This window comes from Canis lupus, chromosome 10 (genome assembly GCF_011100685.1).
Source record: "Canis lupus familiaris isolate Mischka breed German Shepherd chromosome 10, alternate assembly UU_Cfam_GSD_1.0, whole genome shotgun sequence".
In the NCBI taxonomy this organism is placed as follows: domain Eukaryota; kingdom Metazoa; phylum Chordata; class Mammalia; order Carnivora; family Canidae; genus Canis; species Canis lupus.
In genome coordinates, this window is record NC_049231.1 from 24,467,512 (window position 1) to 24,481,190 (window position 13,679).

General features: G+C 51.7%; 1 protein-coding gene across 5 annotated transcripts in view; it reads right to left on the reverse strand.

Moving 5' to 3' along the window:
- SREBF2 (sterol regulatory element binding transcription factor 2) overlaps positions 1 to 13,679 on the reverse strand; it is an 80,659-nt gene that overhangs the window by 58,216 nt on the left and 8,764 nt on the right. The window contains exon 1 of one of the 5 annotated variants that reach the window (XM_038550389.1): positions 3,119 to 3,651. The exons of 3 other annotated variants lie outside the window; for them this stretch is intronic. In XM_038550389.1, the coding sequence (XP_038406317.1) occupies positions 3,119 to 3,206 (88 nt within the window). In that variant the 5' untranslated portion in view covers positions 3,207 to 3,651. Of the gene's footprint in view, positions 1 to 3,118; positions 3,652 to 4,326; positions 8,631 to 13,679 lie in introns of those variants that run through there. One more of the 5 variants, XM_038550390.1, reaches the window with a different exon arrangement.

A 13,679-nucleotide genomic window follows, 5' to 3' on the forward strand; every position in this document is an offset into this window, starting at 1 on the left:
GATCCCAAAATGAGAAACCAGAAGACTTGGTTTATCACAATCCATGAGGCACTTTCTCATAATACAGCTATCTGCCACAAAAGAAAGTACTCTAGATATCCCATCATGGGAGGGGTGGTGCTGATAGCCTGGGACAACAGAGCATCCTGCAGTGGAACAAGGTCCTGGAGACCAACATGTTTCTTTGTTGGGCCTACAGTATGCTTCTTTAAAACAAACAAAAACTACTTTGAGCCAACATTTTAAAATGTGGATATTTCACAGATGACAGATCCCTTTTCCAAGAGGCTTCCCTTACCTACCTAGTCTAGTCTGCCCTAGTCATTCTCTAGAATACGGGTCCATTTTATTTTCTTCATGTATCCTGCCAGAGTGTTCATTTCAGTTATTTATTCAGCTTGTGTTTATTCCCTCAAGAATTTATGTTCCCTGAGGGAGAAGAGAATGTGTATGTCTTGTTCAAATCTCTCCTCGGCACTCTGTCCATCAAATGGGTCCTTAGAAGCCACCTAAGAGATGTGCTGGACAAATGAATGGATGCGGCCTCCTTGGACTCACATCCTCAAAGGACCCTCATGGATTACCGCTGGAATGATGTTGCCCAGTGAAGCATCCTTGCCCACCTGGTTCCTGGAGGTAGGCATGAGAGCTTGAGGTTCCAAGTACCACCCCCCAACCCCCATCACACACAAAGTATGCGTACTCATATTCATAGTCTTTTCTTCCTTACCTGACTAGCTCCTAGAAGCAACTGATCTAACCCAACCCCAGGGGCTGTGTCTATCTAGTATAACTTAGATAGTTCTGCCCAAGGTTGCTGGACTTATTCAGGCATTCGGCAAGTATTTAGTTCTAAGTGCAAGAAATACAGCATGAAGGAAACAGAAAGATCTGGCCCTCATGAAGCTGACATTCTGGAGGAGGAATGGATGTAGAATTCAGGGATATCTGTAATTGCAGACCACTGGCCTTCACCCCTGCCCAACCCTTCTTGTGCTCCAAGACCCCGGTCAAAGGCCACCTCCTTGGTGTGGTCTTCCTGGTATGAGTCTACCAAACTCCTTCAGTGATGACTTTCACTTACTGCTCTGAGCAAATATAAGCTATTCTATCCTGGCATTACTAGTTTTATTGTTGTTCATCTTAAGCTCCATGAGGCCATAAAATTCTCTTTCCTGTCTCTCATGTTCCCTACAGCTGAGAAACCACAGCTGGCACTTGAATACTTGTTGACCAGTTTGGACAGGGAGTCATTTTTTCCCAAATCTGGTATGGGGACCTGTGAAGCCACGGAACCACGGTGGTAGTTTCCATAAGGTATATTTTACTCAGAAGACTATAGGGGAAAGGTTAATATTTAACCACTTGGGAATTCAACACATTAGAAATTAATATAAATAGGAATCAGTTATGGAATGAGAAGGCAAAATGCACATGAGTTCCTTCGTGTGAGCTTGCTGGTGGGCAGCCTTGGACATACTTCTTACTGGCTAGGTAACCTTGGCTAATAAGTTAATGAACCACGTTGAGCCTCTGTTTCAGGATTTATGAAAGGAGATGAGAGTAGTATAACAGATGTTATTCTACCTGGCGAAAGTGTTGTCAAGGATTGAGACTATTAACATGTATGGAGTGCTTAACACCGTGCCTGGCACATAAATGCTTAAAATATGTTAGCTGTCCTTGTTAAGTTCCAAGAACCTCTCTTCTCCATTTGTTAATACATCTCTATTTAGGAGCACTTCATGGAAAAATCTGTGGTTAGATTTGGGGTTTCAATTAAGGGTCTTATTAGCTCACCGCCAAGAGGGCCAAAAACAGAAGGCAAGGACAAGCCAAGGGGTTAATCGTCACAGAAGCAAAATGAGAAACAGATCCTTTTCAATTAGCTGCTGCCACTTATCTCTCCCTCTAGAAGAGAATCTTCTGCTGCCTCAGTGTCTTCATCTGTACAATGGGGATGTAGCCACTGTTTCTGCCTGCAAGACTGTAGTGAAATCCTGGACACGACAGCACTTTATAAACTAAGAGCGCAATGCACTTGAGTCACTGCTTAAAAGCATGGGTTCTGGACAATCTCAGGTGAGTGACCTTAGACAAGCAAACATCTGGCCTCAGTCTCCCATGGGGCCCTAGTGAGAAGTGAAACAATAAAAAGAATTTGGGGACTACAACACCAGAAGAACCCAACTATTGAGTTACTATTATGATTATTAACCTATTCACTGGACTCCTCACTACCAAGAGTCAGATGAAAGCCTGATACAGTGACCCCAACACTAGCCCAGGAGATGGGCTCTCTAACCAGCTGGTTGACCTTGGGCAAGTAGCTGACCCTCTCCAAACACTGGGTTCCCATGGTCACAAAATGAGAGCATTGCAAGAGAGAATCCCTGGGCTCCTACCAGCTCTTCCACTCCGCTGTTAAGGTCTCCGGAACAAAGGCTACCCGCTCCCCAGCCTGTCCCCGAAGGGCCACAACTCAAAATTCTCGCTGCTCAATTCCCTTTGCAGCGCGGCAGCAGGAGCGCCCGGGTCTCCACCCCGGAGAGAAGTGTCCACACTCCGCCGCCACCGCTCGCTTCATCAGCAACTTGCTTCTGCAGCCGCTCCCTGCCCAAAGTTTCCCTGAGCGCCAGGGGACCCGGCGGCGGGTCAGCCCCGGGAAGCCCAGAGAGCAGCGCGCGGAGCCTGGGGACCCGGTTTCGGTGATCCCCAAGCCGCCCCCGCAGCCGGGCGGGGAGTGACAGGTGCGCCGCGGAGCTGCGGGCGGCGGGAGAGCGGGACCCCGGGCGGCGCGTGTAGGCGCGCAAGGGAGGCGGCGGCCGCGGCTCTCCTCAGGCTGCTCCCCCGGGGCTCGGGACGCCCCCGGCTCCGCGCCCCCGGTCCCACGACCCTAGCTCCGCTTCCGGACACGCGGCGCCGCAGAACCCGGCGGCCGCGCGGGGGCCCAAACTCGCAGCGCTCGGCAGGGCTGGGTTCCGCCGGGCCGACCGCGCGTGCCGAGCCTTCCCGCGCGCCAGGGCTTGCGGGGGGTGGGCGCACGCGCACCCGCGCGCCGCCGTAACCCCTTCCTCCCCGCGCGCCCCCGCACTCCCACCCACCCACCAGCACTCACCGTCGATGTCCCCCAGGGTCAGCTCATCGCCCAGCTCCGTGAGCGTCTCCATGGTCTCCAGATCGCCCAGCTCGCCGCTCTCGTCCATCGCCCGGCTCGGCGCGGAGGCCCCCCTGCCGTCCCGCTCAGGGAGACGCGGGGGCGGTGCAGCCGCCACCGCCCATGACACCCGACAGTCCCCTCCCGGTACCGCCTCACCGGCCGGTGCCAGCCGCCGCCATGTTTGCGCCGCGCGGGAGGGGCGGGGCGGGATTCCCCCGCCCCAACCCGCGCCCTCCGCGGCCCCGCCCCCAGGCCGCGCGCCCCCTTGTTTGTTGTCAATGGGACCAGGCCCATCGCGGCCAATCGGCGAGCGAAGCGGCGCGTGGGGTGATGGCGCGTCATCGATCAGCAGCTTAGATTTGCATAGCGAGGCCCCACCCCTCGCGGGCCCGTAGCAAATACAGAGAGTAGGCCCCAGGTCCTCGGCCCAGCCTTCCTCCCCACGGTTAAAGGCGCCGCTCCCTTTTCCGTTGGGTTTGCCTCGGCAAGCTCTCGCACCCACGGGCTGGGGGTTGAAGGGTTAACACTCTTCGCCCCCGCCCGCTGGCCGCCCCCGGAGCTGGGAGCACATTACGTCATCTTCCCAGCTGCTCCCCCGCCCAGCCTGCCCGGGAGAGCGGGTAGAATCAAACCTGGCCCCCCAACACTGGGGCCCCGAAGAGTCTGGATCTTTCAAGTCGCTATTCCTTGCAAGCTTCTTAAAAAGGTGGAAACGGAGGCTCGGCGCGGGCCGCGAGCTGTCCCGAGTGCGGAGTGCATCATACAACCTCTAAGCCTCAGCACCTGTCGCAACCACGCGCCCACTCCGACAGTCCTCACCCCGGGCGCCTCAGAAGGCGGCCCTGGGGCGCCCGAGACCACCAAAAGCCTCCTGAGGCGCGGCCCAGGCACGAGCGTTGTCACGGTGCCGCAGCCGCACAGAGTCCCACTCCTTCACGCGCCCTGTGGCCCCATCCTGCAGTTGATCACGGTATAAACAAATGTGCAAACTAATAGGAATTTACCCTATAGAATAAAAGCATGAGTGCTCAAAGAAGTGCCCAAACAGGTTAGTTCAAAGACGTTCATCACAGACCCTCTGTAACTGGGACAAATTGGGAAGCCCAATAAAGCAGTGGATGAACAAATTACAGCCACACGATGGGATACCATGGCATCATCAAAGATGAGGTACATAAATGTCTATTTATTGACCAAGACTCTCACAATATATTGTTAAAAAGGAAAAGTAGGTTTCTTGTGGTCAAGAGGGGAGAGCACATAGGCCACGTGGAGGCAGACAGGTGGATCCAGTGTGGCCTTGGGCTGGCTAAATAACTGCTCTAAGCCTCAGTTTTGTCATCTCAAATGCAGGGGAAACAGTGCTCTCTCAGTTTTGAAGATTAAACGAGATCATTTGCACATTCATTCGACAATATTTATTGAATGTCTCTGACAGGCAAAAAGTGGCAGTTCCTGACCCTCTGAGAGCTTCCGGTAGTGAAAGAACAGACATTAAACAGTAAAAAGCAGACAATGGCACAAATCATCAAGGGAAAGTAGTGGGTGTGATGCAACTAACAAAGGACTCTGACAATTCAGAAGAAACCTAAAATTTTGAGGAATCGTGTCTCACGTAGCCATGGGAACAGATATGGACAAAGACCCTAAGGCAGGAGCTGCTGCTGCCAGTGCACTCTTGGCATAAGGCCTGACATACTGTATGTGCCCATACACAGCAGCTATTGTAACCAACAAAATAGAGATGTGTTCACATTAAGAGTTAAAAGGCTGGAAAAAAAAAAAGTTAAAAGGCTGGAAGGTCCAACAGCTGACTGTCAGTCATTGATTACAGGGTGGTTGGATTTAGGGTTAATTTTATTTCCTCCTTGGTATTTCAGCATTGTTTAAATTACTTCTTATAATGAACATGTATAACAAGAAAAAGGTTGCCTATTTTGGGGGGAAAAAAGGACAAGAATGTTTCTTCATTGTTCACATGTAGAAGAGCTCACATGCAGACTACACCTACTAGTCTTACCCTGAGACAGAAAACCAAACCCTGCTGCTCTGCTCAGGACCAGGCATTGACTTGGGCAGTGCCACCTTTGACTAAGCCTCTTGCAGGGCTCCCCACACTGAAGGGTGACTGTCTGCTGGCCTACCATAAGTCACTTTGGTCTAGTGGTCTCCCAACCCAGAGAAGAGGGCTGCATGAACAGGGAAGTAGGCACACCCTACTCTCACTCTGTGCTGTCCCAACTCCCAACTGGACCTGTCCAGAGGCTGCAGTGCCTAACAAAGTGGCCTACAGAGGCACACATGAAGGCTCAGTAGAAACTGCCAAAGAAAGGTGGCTTTGCTGCACCCAGCCTCAGCAGAACACTGGCATTCTCCCTGTGGCCCTGGATCCCACCTAACTGAACATCTCTTCCAGTTGGCACTTTGTCCTGACTGGGAATACAGAGACTGGCTCTCGGGGCTGGAGCAGCCTTAGACACGTCACTCCTTAGGACCTAGGTTCTCAGGGATCCCTGGGTGGCTCGGCGGTTTGGCGCCTGCCTTTGGCCTGGGGCGCGATCCTGGAGTCCCAGGATCGAGTCCTGCGTCGGGCTCCTGCTTCTCCCTCCTCCTGTGTCTCTGCCTCTCTCTCTCTCTCTCTCTCTCTATCATAAATAAATAAATCTTAAAAAAAAAAAAAAAGGGACCTAGGTTCTCCACTTGAAAAGGGAGGGAGCAGACAACCATATATCCAGAGATATACCACATACTGGGCAATTACTACAGGCCAGAGGAAGTGAACTTTGCATATCCTTTTTCATTTACTACCTTTGACACCTCCCTTTTTAGGGCTTTGCTCACCGTGCCCCGTGCCCTTCCTCCTCCCCCAGATTTAGTTGTCACCTCCTCCAGGATTAGGCAAGAACATGTACCCTACGGATTGACACAGAGATTAGGCTTGGGGATGGGAACTAGTAAGTTTGGTTTTGGAAAAACTGAAACATAAGGACTTAGGGTTATAAGGGGCAAGAGGGCAGGTGCCATCAGCTTTGGAGTCTCAGAGGATGCAGCTACTAAGAAAAAAAGAGCAGAGAGGAGAGATTTAGCTTAAAATGTTTTGTTTAAGGGGCAGGTGAGGAAAGAGGAATCAGGAAGAGACAGAGCAGACTCAGACTGAGGGTAGAGAACCAGGACAACATACTAGCCCAGAAGCCTGGAAGGATCATCTCAGAGAGCTTCCAACAGCATCTCCCTGGGGGCACTGACTGAGGAACCAGGGACAGCAGACAAAGATGTGGGACTGGGATGAGGAGGAACAAGGGCTGTGGACCAGGGAGATTTTGCCCCCAGGGGTCATCTAGTAATGTCCAGAGACTGCTACTAGCATCTGGTAGGCAGAAGCTAAGAATGCTAATATCCTACAACACTCAGAACAGCCATCCTTATATACACAACAAAGAATTATCTGGCCCTAAAGGTAAATAAATGCCACTGTTGAAAAACCCTGCCTCTGAGGATATAGGGGAGCTCTGAGATTCTCCAGGGGTGCCTCAGATTGGACTCTGAAGCTCAGCAGACAGGAACAATATCTAAGACCATGCTGAAAACACCAGTGAAGACAGTGTGGCTACTAGAACCGCCCTCATCCCCTGCCCCACTGGTAACTCTAGTCCCAGCAGCCACTACCTCCACCAGCACAACTCCTATTATGGTTGGTACATCTGGTTAATGGCACTTTGCTCAGAGGACTGAATACTAGCTGCAAGGAACCACGGCCTCTATACTTCCTGACAAGGAAATCGGAAGGCTCTGCCTACAGTTAAGACTTGAGGTGGAGTTCCAGGAACAATTCACCAGTGGCATCAAAGGGAAGGAGAGAGGGGGAGAGCTGAGTGGTTCTGTTTCTTTCTTTGAAGGTGTCAGATGGGGAAACTTGGGCCCATTTGAGGATGGAGAGGCTGAAGGTGTAGAAGGTAGAGCCTAGAAGGAGAGGGGAGCCAGACAGGACAGAGGTGAAGATAGGTAAGACTGACCCCTCTTTAACTATACATACAGGGTGACATAAGACCCATCAGAAAAGAGCATCTGTCACTGAGAAGCCAGGCCCCAGACTCAAAGAAGCAGTTTAGGGCTGGGCAGAGGATTCAGACTAAAATTCATTTTGCCAATGAAGCCACAGCACAGGGAAGGGCTGGGTCAGGTCACTCAGCAAGTCTGAGGGGCGGAGACAAAACTCCCATCTCTCTTGGACTCTTATCAGAGGTGGGGGTGGTGGTGGAGGGTTCTGGGATAGTCATGTGTTTCTCCTCTTTTAAGAGACAGATATGACTTGGCAAGGTCAGAGAAACAACTGGAATTCCCATCGGAGTCCCTCCTTCCTCTGCCTGGGAGAAGCATGATTCAAGGGTAGCTGCCCATTCAGGGCCTAATTCCCTCTGCAGATTCCCTGCTCTATGGCCCCTGGTCTCTGCTATGGGGAACTCTCCATCTGACCAATCCAGTTTGGGGCAGCACTGCCATTGCAAAGCACAGCCTTCTGCAGAGCTACAGCCTGTCCCCTGACATCCTCTACCCACAGGCCAAGGGACTTCTAGGGTTGCCAGACACTACATGTTGACTCTACCCTGCACCTGCTCATGAACGGTCTCCAGAGATCTGAGGACAGAGATCATGTTGCTCACTCCTTCATGAAGGACAGTGCTGAGAAGGGAATAGGAGAGCTAAGCCAAGCCCCTGCTTCACTGCCTTGCCAGGGCCTAGGGCTCCTTGTAATGAGGTGGGAATATCCTTTAAGGTAGTCTCTACATCTTGGAGGATGCCTGGTCCCCCTACCCAGGCCCCTGCCCCACGAAAGGGTTCACAGCTCCCTGGGACCCAAACCAGCCTTGGTTAGCTCGGAGGGTTTGCTGGCTTTTATTATATCACTGCAGGGAGCTGGGACCTGTGCTGGGCAGCTTAGTGCCACAGTGGGGCCAGCAGCAGGCATGGCACTTCCACAAGTGGCTCAGAGCCTGGTTTTTGCTGCCTCCTCCAGAAAGGTGGCAGCCAGCTGGCCAGCAGTCCTAACCCAAAGGGAGAGTCCAGCTGGGATCCCTTCAGCATCCCCCAGCATCTTGATGTGGTTTGATTTGCAGCATGGCATCCTCTGAAGGCCCCCTTGGAACTCCCTCCAGGGAGGCCCCTGGGAGGAAATCCAGCCCTCTGTGGCCCAGTCACTTCTGTTAGGGCGCAGAGCCGGCTCCAGAGGGCTGAGGGAATGCCACCTCCTCTTTCACAAGGGCCAGCTCTCACCACCAGTCGATACCTCCACCTCTTCCTCTGGACTGGTCTCCTCCTGGCCCCTTGAGCCCTGGGCTGCTCATGGCTATAACTCAGACTGGGATCTTGAGATCCGTGGGCCTTTTCGGATCTCTTTCCGCTTCTCCTCTTTCTTCCTGCGTTTCTCCTCCTCCCTCAGGGCTTTCTGGAAAGGGTCGGTGCTGGAAATGAACTGAGAGAAGAGCAGAGCAGTCTGGTTTAGTCTGCAGGCAGCAAAGAGTTTGCTCTGAGCTAGGCTGCTGTAGGCTTGTGGTGGTGGGAAGATTGCTTAGACTCAGGCCCTGTCCTCATGGAGCCTACAGACAAGGAGATAGTTCAATAAGCTTGGGAAAAGCTGCTTAGAGCATTTTGAAAGATATCCAGGAGCTCACCAGGCAAACAGGATGAGAGAGGGGCAGGTGCTGAGGTGTGAACCTGCATGGGACATCTGCGAAACCATAAGCAGACTCCTCAAGGTGAGGCGGCTGAGTGCCCAAGATGACCATAGACCCACCCCTCTCCCCCACACCCTGAGGAGGGGAGGGCACCAGTGAGAGCAGGGACTGTGGGCATCCCGCTGCTTTCAAACAAGCTGCAGAGAAGCCCAAGCATTGGAGTACACAGAAAGCAGTGGGTCAGAGGTCAAACTGACAACCCTGAAAAGGAGGTGGAAAAGAAGATGGTAGTGCCCAGGCTCTCGGCTTCCATGGTACGTGGATGGTGGTCCTGGTGAAGAGACAGGAACACAGGGCAAGCCAGGGTGGGAAGAAGAGGATTTCAGTGGAGGCATTCCTCAACTGCAATCCCCAGGGCGTCTGCTCTCTGCAGACTAGCTCATCTAAACCCACGGCTTTTGTTACGTGTATATGTCAGTTGCTGCTCAAATCTACATCTCCATATCTAAACGCCACTAGGATATCCCAAATATGCCCCACACTTGGTATGCCTCCATCTCCCCAAAACCCAATCTTCTTCCAGTGTCCCTGTCCTCAAGAACAGCAGGGCTCCATGCTGCCCCCCTTCTCCCTCCACGTGGAGTCCTTGGCCAAGGCATGGCTCATTATAACTCTAAGTCTCTCCCAAACTCATCTATTTCTCTCCGTCTCTCCTATCACTAACCCCATCACCATCTCCACTTCCCTCCCAATGACTCTCCGGGCTTCCTAAGGCTCTCTCCACCCACTCTGGTCATTCTCTAGTCATTCTCCTCACTGCAGTTAGTTCTTTTCGAAATGCAAATCTGCGGGGATCCCTGGGTGGCTCAGCAGTTCAGCACCTGCCTTTGGCCCAGGGCGAGATCCTGGAGTCCCGGGATCGAGTCCTGCGTCGGGCTCCCGGCATGGAGCCTGCTTCTCCTTCTGCCTGTGTCTCTGCCTCTCTCTCTCTCTCTCTCTCTCTCTATCATGAATAAATAAAATCTTTTAAAAAAAGCAAAATGCAAATCTGACCATGTCACACTCCTGCTTAAACCCTTCTGTGACTCTACTCTGCATTACTCTCAGGATCAAGTTCCAAATGCTGCATCTGCAGGCCCATGCTGCCTACCCGTGTTCCTCCCTCACACTCCCTGCCTTGGGTTCTTGGATGCCCTGGTCGCTCCCACTTCAAGCCTCTGTACATGCTGTGGTCCTGTTCCTGCCCCCTTTGCTACATTAGCTCCTGCTCAGCAGTCACCACTCTCAGGGACCTGCCCTGACTCCTGGCTGGGGCTGGGGCTGGCTCCTCCCTCATGATCACATGCTTCGTGCCTGCCACCACCCCCCCCCACCCCCCCCCACCCCCACCCCGCAGGACAAGGACAAGAGGATCCTGTCAGGTGTTGCTCACTGCTATACCACCCCCTAGCACAGGACCTGCCTGGCTTATATATATATATATATATATATTTTTTTTTTTTAAAGGTCTTGTGTATTTATTTCTTGAGAGACACACAGAGAGAGGCAGAGACACAGGCAGAGGGAGGAGAAACGGGCTCCATGCAGGAGCCTGATGTGGGACTTGATCCCAGAACTCTGGGATCACGTCCTGAGCTGAAGGCAGATGCTCAACCACTGAGCCACCTAGGCATCCCCTGCCTGGCATATAGATGGCACTCAGTACGTTGTTGTTGTTTTTTAAGATTTTATTTGTTTATTTGAGAGAGAGAGAGAGAGAGAGAGAGAGAGAGAGAGCACACAAGCAGGGAGAGAGGCAGAGGCAGAGAGAGAAGCAGACTCCCCGCTGAGCAGGGACCCTAATGTGGGGCTGGATACCAGCACCCTGGGATCATGCCCTGGCGAACCAGATGCTCAACCACTGAGCCACCCGGGCATCCCAGTATGTATTTTTTAAATAAATGAATGAACCATGTTAGAATATGAAATGCAGCAATAGTACCCCAAACTCATGTTAACTCTGCTGTGAAATATCCCCATTTATTTAGGGCAAATGTGACAAATGTTGATCAAGGTAGAAATTAAAAACAAACGAAGGTCTACCTGCAGAGCAAAGTACCTGCCACATTAGATTGAATATCTGGAAGATGGGGTGAAATCAGAGAACTGTGGCCCAGAAAGGGTAAGTGATATGCTTAAGTCATATAGCAAGTGGGAGGCACAACTGGAACTAGTCCCCAGGGCCTCCCACCTCTCTGGACAGTGTTCCCCCCTACCACACTCTGCCTCTTATCCCTATTAATTAATTCTGATCTTCTTGAGATGGGTGAGGAGCTGGGAGACTCCCCAAGTCACAGAGGTGTGGCTTCTGGCTGGGGTAGAGGAAGTCAAAAGATCTGGGCCCGGCAACCCCAGAAGGCTCAGCCTCACCAGGGGAGCCCAAACCTGACTTGGTCAGAAGAGAAACACTGCCTCTCCTTTTCCCAGACCCCCTTCCCACTAGGCCTAATGCCTATTTTATTTTAAATTTTTTAAAGATTTTATTTATTTATTCATAGAGATACAGAGAGAGAGAGAGAGGCAGAGACACAGGCAGAGGGAGAAGCAGGCTCCATGCAGGGAGCCCAACGCGGGACTCGACTCAGGGTCTCCAGGATCACACCCAGCGCTGTAGGCGGCACTAAACCGCTGCACCACTGGGCCTGCCCTAATGCCTATTTTAAATTCCTGATGTTAGGGGTGCCTGGGTGGCTCAGTGGTTGACCATCTGCCTTTGGCTCAGGTCATGATCTCTGGGCCTGGGAATCAAGTCCCACATTGGGCTCCCCCAAGGGAGCCTGCTTCTCCCTCTGCCTATGTCTCTCCCTCTCTCTGTGTGTCTCTCATAAATAAATAAATAAATAAAAACGTTTAAAAAGAATTCCTGAGGTTAACCTCAAGTGGGCCCTTTGTGCTGCCTGGCAATCTGGGATGTCTCCTTGGTCTGCTCACTCAGCCATTCTCCTAGACACACTTTGAGCCCCCAACCCTACTCCACTCCTCCCCCACACACCATTGTAGAGGACAGAAACACTCACAAGACAACTTCCACAAGCTCCTACCTCCACATCCATCAACCCAGCTGCTTCTGTGCCCACACTGCTCTTCCAGGCACCAAATCTCCCCTGCCTTACTTGCTCAGGGATGAAGCTCCAGCAACTCTCCCGCTCCTGCACCATCCATTCTTCTTCCTTAATGTGCTATTTCCATCAACATGCCAAAATGCCTAGTCTCTCCTACCTAAAATTTCCCCTGGAATCCACACTCCTTCCAGCTATTCTCCCATTGGTCTGTTCCCCTTGAAAAGAAAGCTCTTCAAAGGTAGTCTGCATCTGCTGTGCTCACTTCCTTGACTCTCATTCTCTTGAAATCTAATCTCTGTCCCCACTGCTCCACCAAAACAGCTTATATTAGGATCTCTGATAGCCAGTGTCCATATTCCTAAAGCCAGGGGCCAGTTCTCAGGCCTCATGCTCCTCGGCCTTCCAGCAGATGCTTGCTACAAGCCATTCACTCTCTCTTTGCTACACTCTCCTCACAGGGACTCTGGGAAACAATCACCTCCTGGGTTTCTACTCTCACACTGTCATTCTAGGACTTCTTTGCTGGTTCCTCCCCAGCCTCCAGAGGGCTGACGTCTGGGACGTGCCTGCAGATAGAGGTGGGAGTTCATTCTAGTGATGGGTACCTAAGAAGGAGGAGAGGACATCCCAGAACACTCCCTGGCATGGAGAGTACATGAGGGGAGCTGAGTAAACCTGAACTGCTGCTGGTAGGACAGGTCCCTACTGAATGCCAAACAGTGGGTAAAATCTTGAGAATGTCCCCAGCCAACAAGAAGTAAGGCAAGCATGTTACTGCTATGGTAATTTCCAAGCAGAGCACACTGGGACAGAGCCAAACTAAATCTATCCTATATCCATTCTCTCTGGTGCATGCTCTCACCCTCCTCCTGTGTCAGAGGCATTCCTGATCTACAAGGCAAGGAGAGCCAGTGTCGCAGCAATAAAGCATCCCTGTGGGTGCCCCTCACTGAAAAAGGCAATTGGCCACGGCCTTGAGTGTCCCTGCATATTCTTGCTGGATATGCTCTGACTGCTCTTACACTGGCCATTTATCAGGGTTGCAATGGAAGCAAGCAACCTCGAGGGATGTTACATGACAGGGTGACAGCAACCCTAGTAGGAAAACCCACATCTCCCATTCTACTGCCTGAAGCAAAGCCTCTGGTTCAAAGGGGGCCTTGATTCAGAGGTTCCACTAAATACTGATGCCTGATCCACTAATTGTTCACCTAAATTAAGAGCTAATGGCACTGTCCAGAAGAGTTAAATAGCCAGTCTGACTGCTATCCTTTGAAAGGCCTGCTTCTAAAGTTGGATCTTGGCTGGTATCTGGAAACTTGGATTTTGGGAGGGCTCTCACCACCTTAAGTGATGAGTGACTCACTGAGCCTAAACTTTGCCAACAATGTGGTTTATGCTGAACACGTGCTTTTCCCCTGGTTGTCTGGAATTCTGGTATGCACTGGGCTGTAGGCGCTTAAGTGACCAGCTCCTGATAAAAACCCTAGGAACCGAGTCTTTAATGAACCTCCCTGACAGACAGCTTCTCACATGTCACATCTTGTTGCTGAGGGAATGAAGTATGTCCTGAAGAACTCTATTGGGAGAGGACTCTTGGAGGCTTATGCCTGGTTTCCCTCAAAATTCACCCTATGAGCCTTTTTCCCTCTCCTGATTTTGCATTGTATCCTAAATTACAGCCATGAGCAGAACTATACACTCATTCCTCATCAAACCTGGGGGTGCTCTTGGGAACCCTAGACA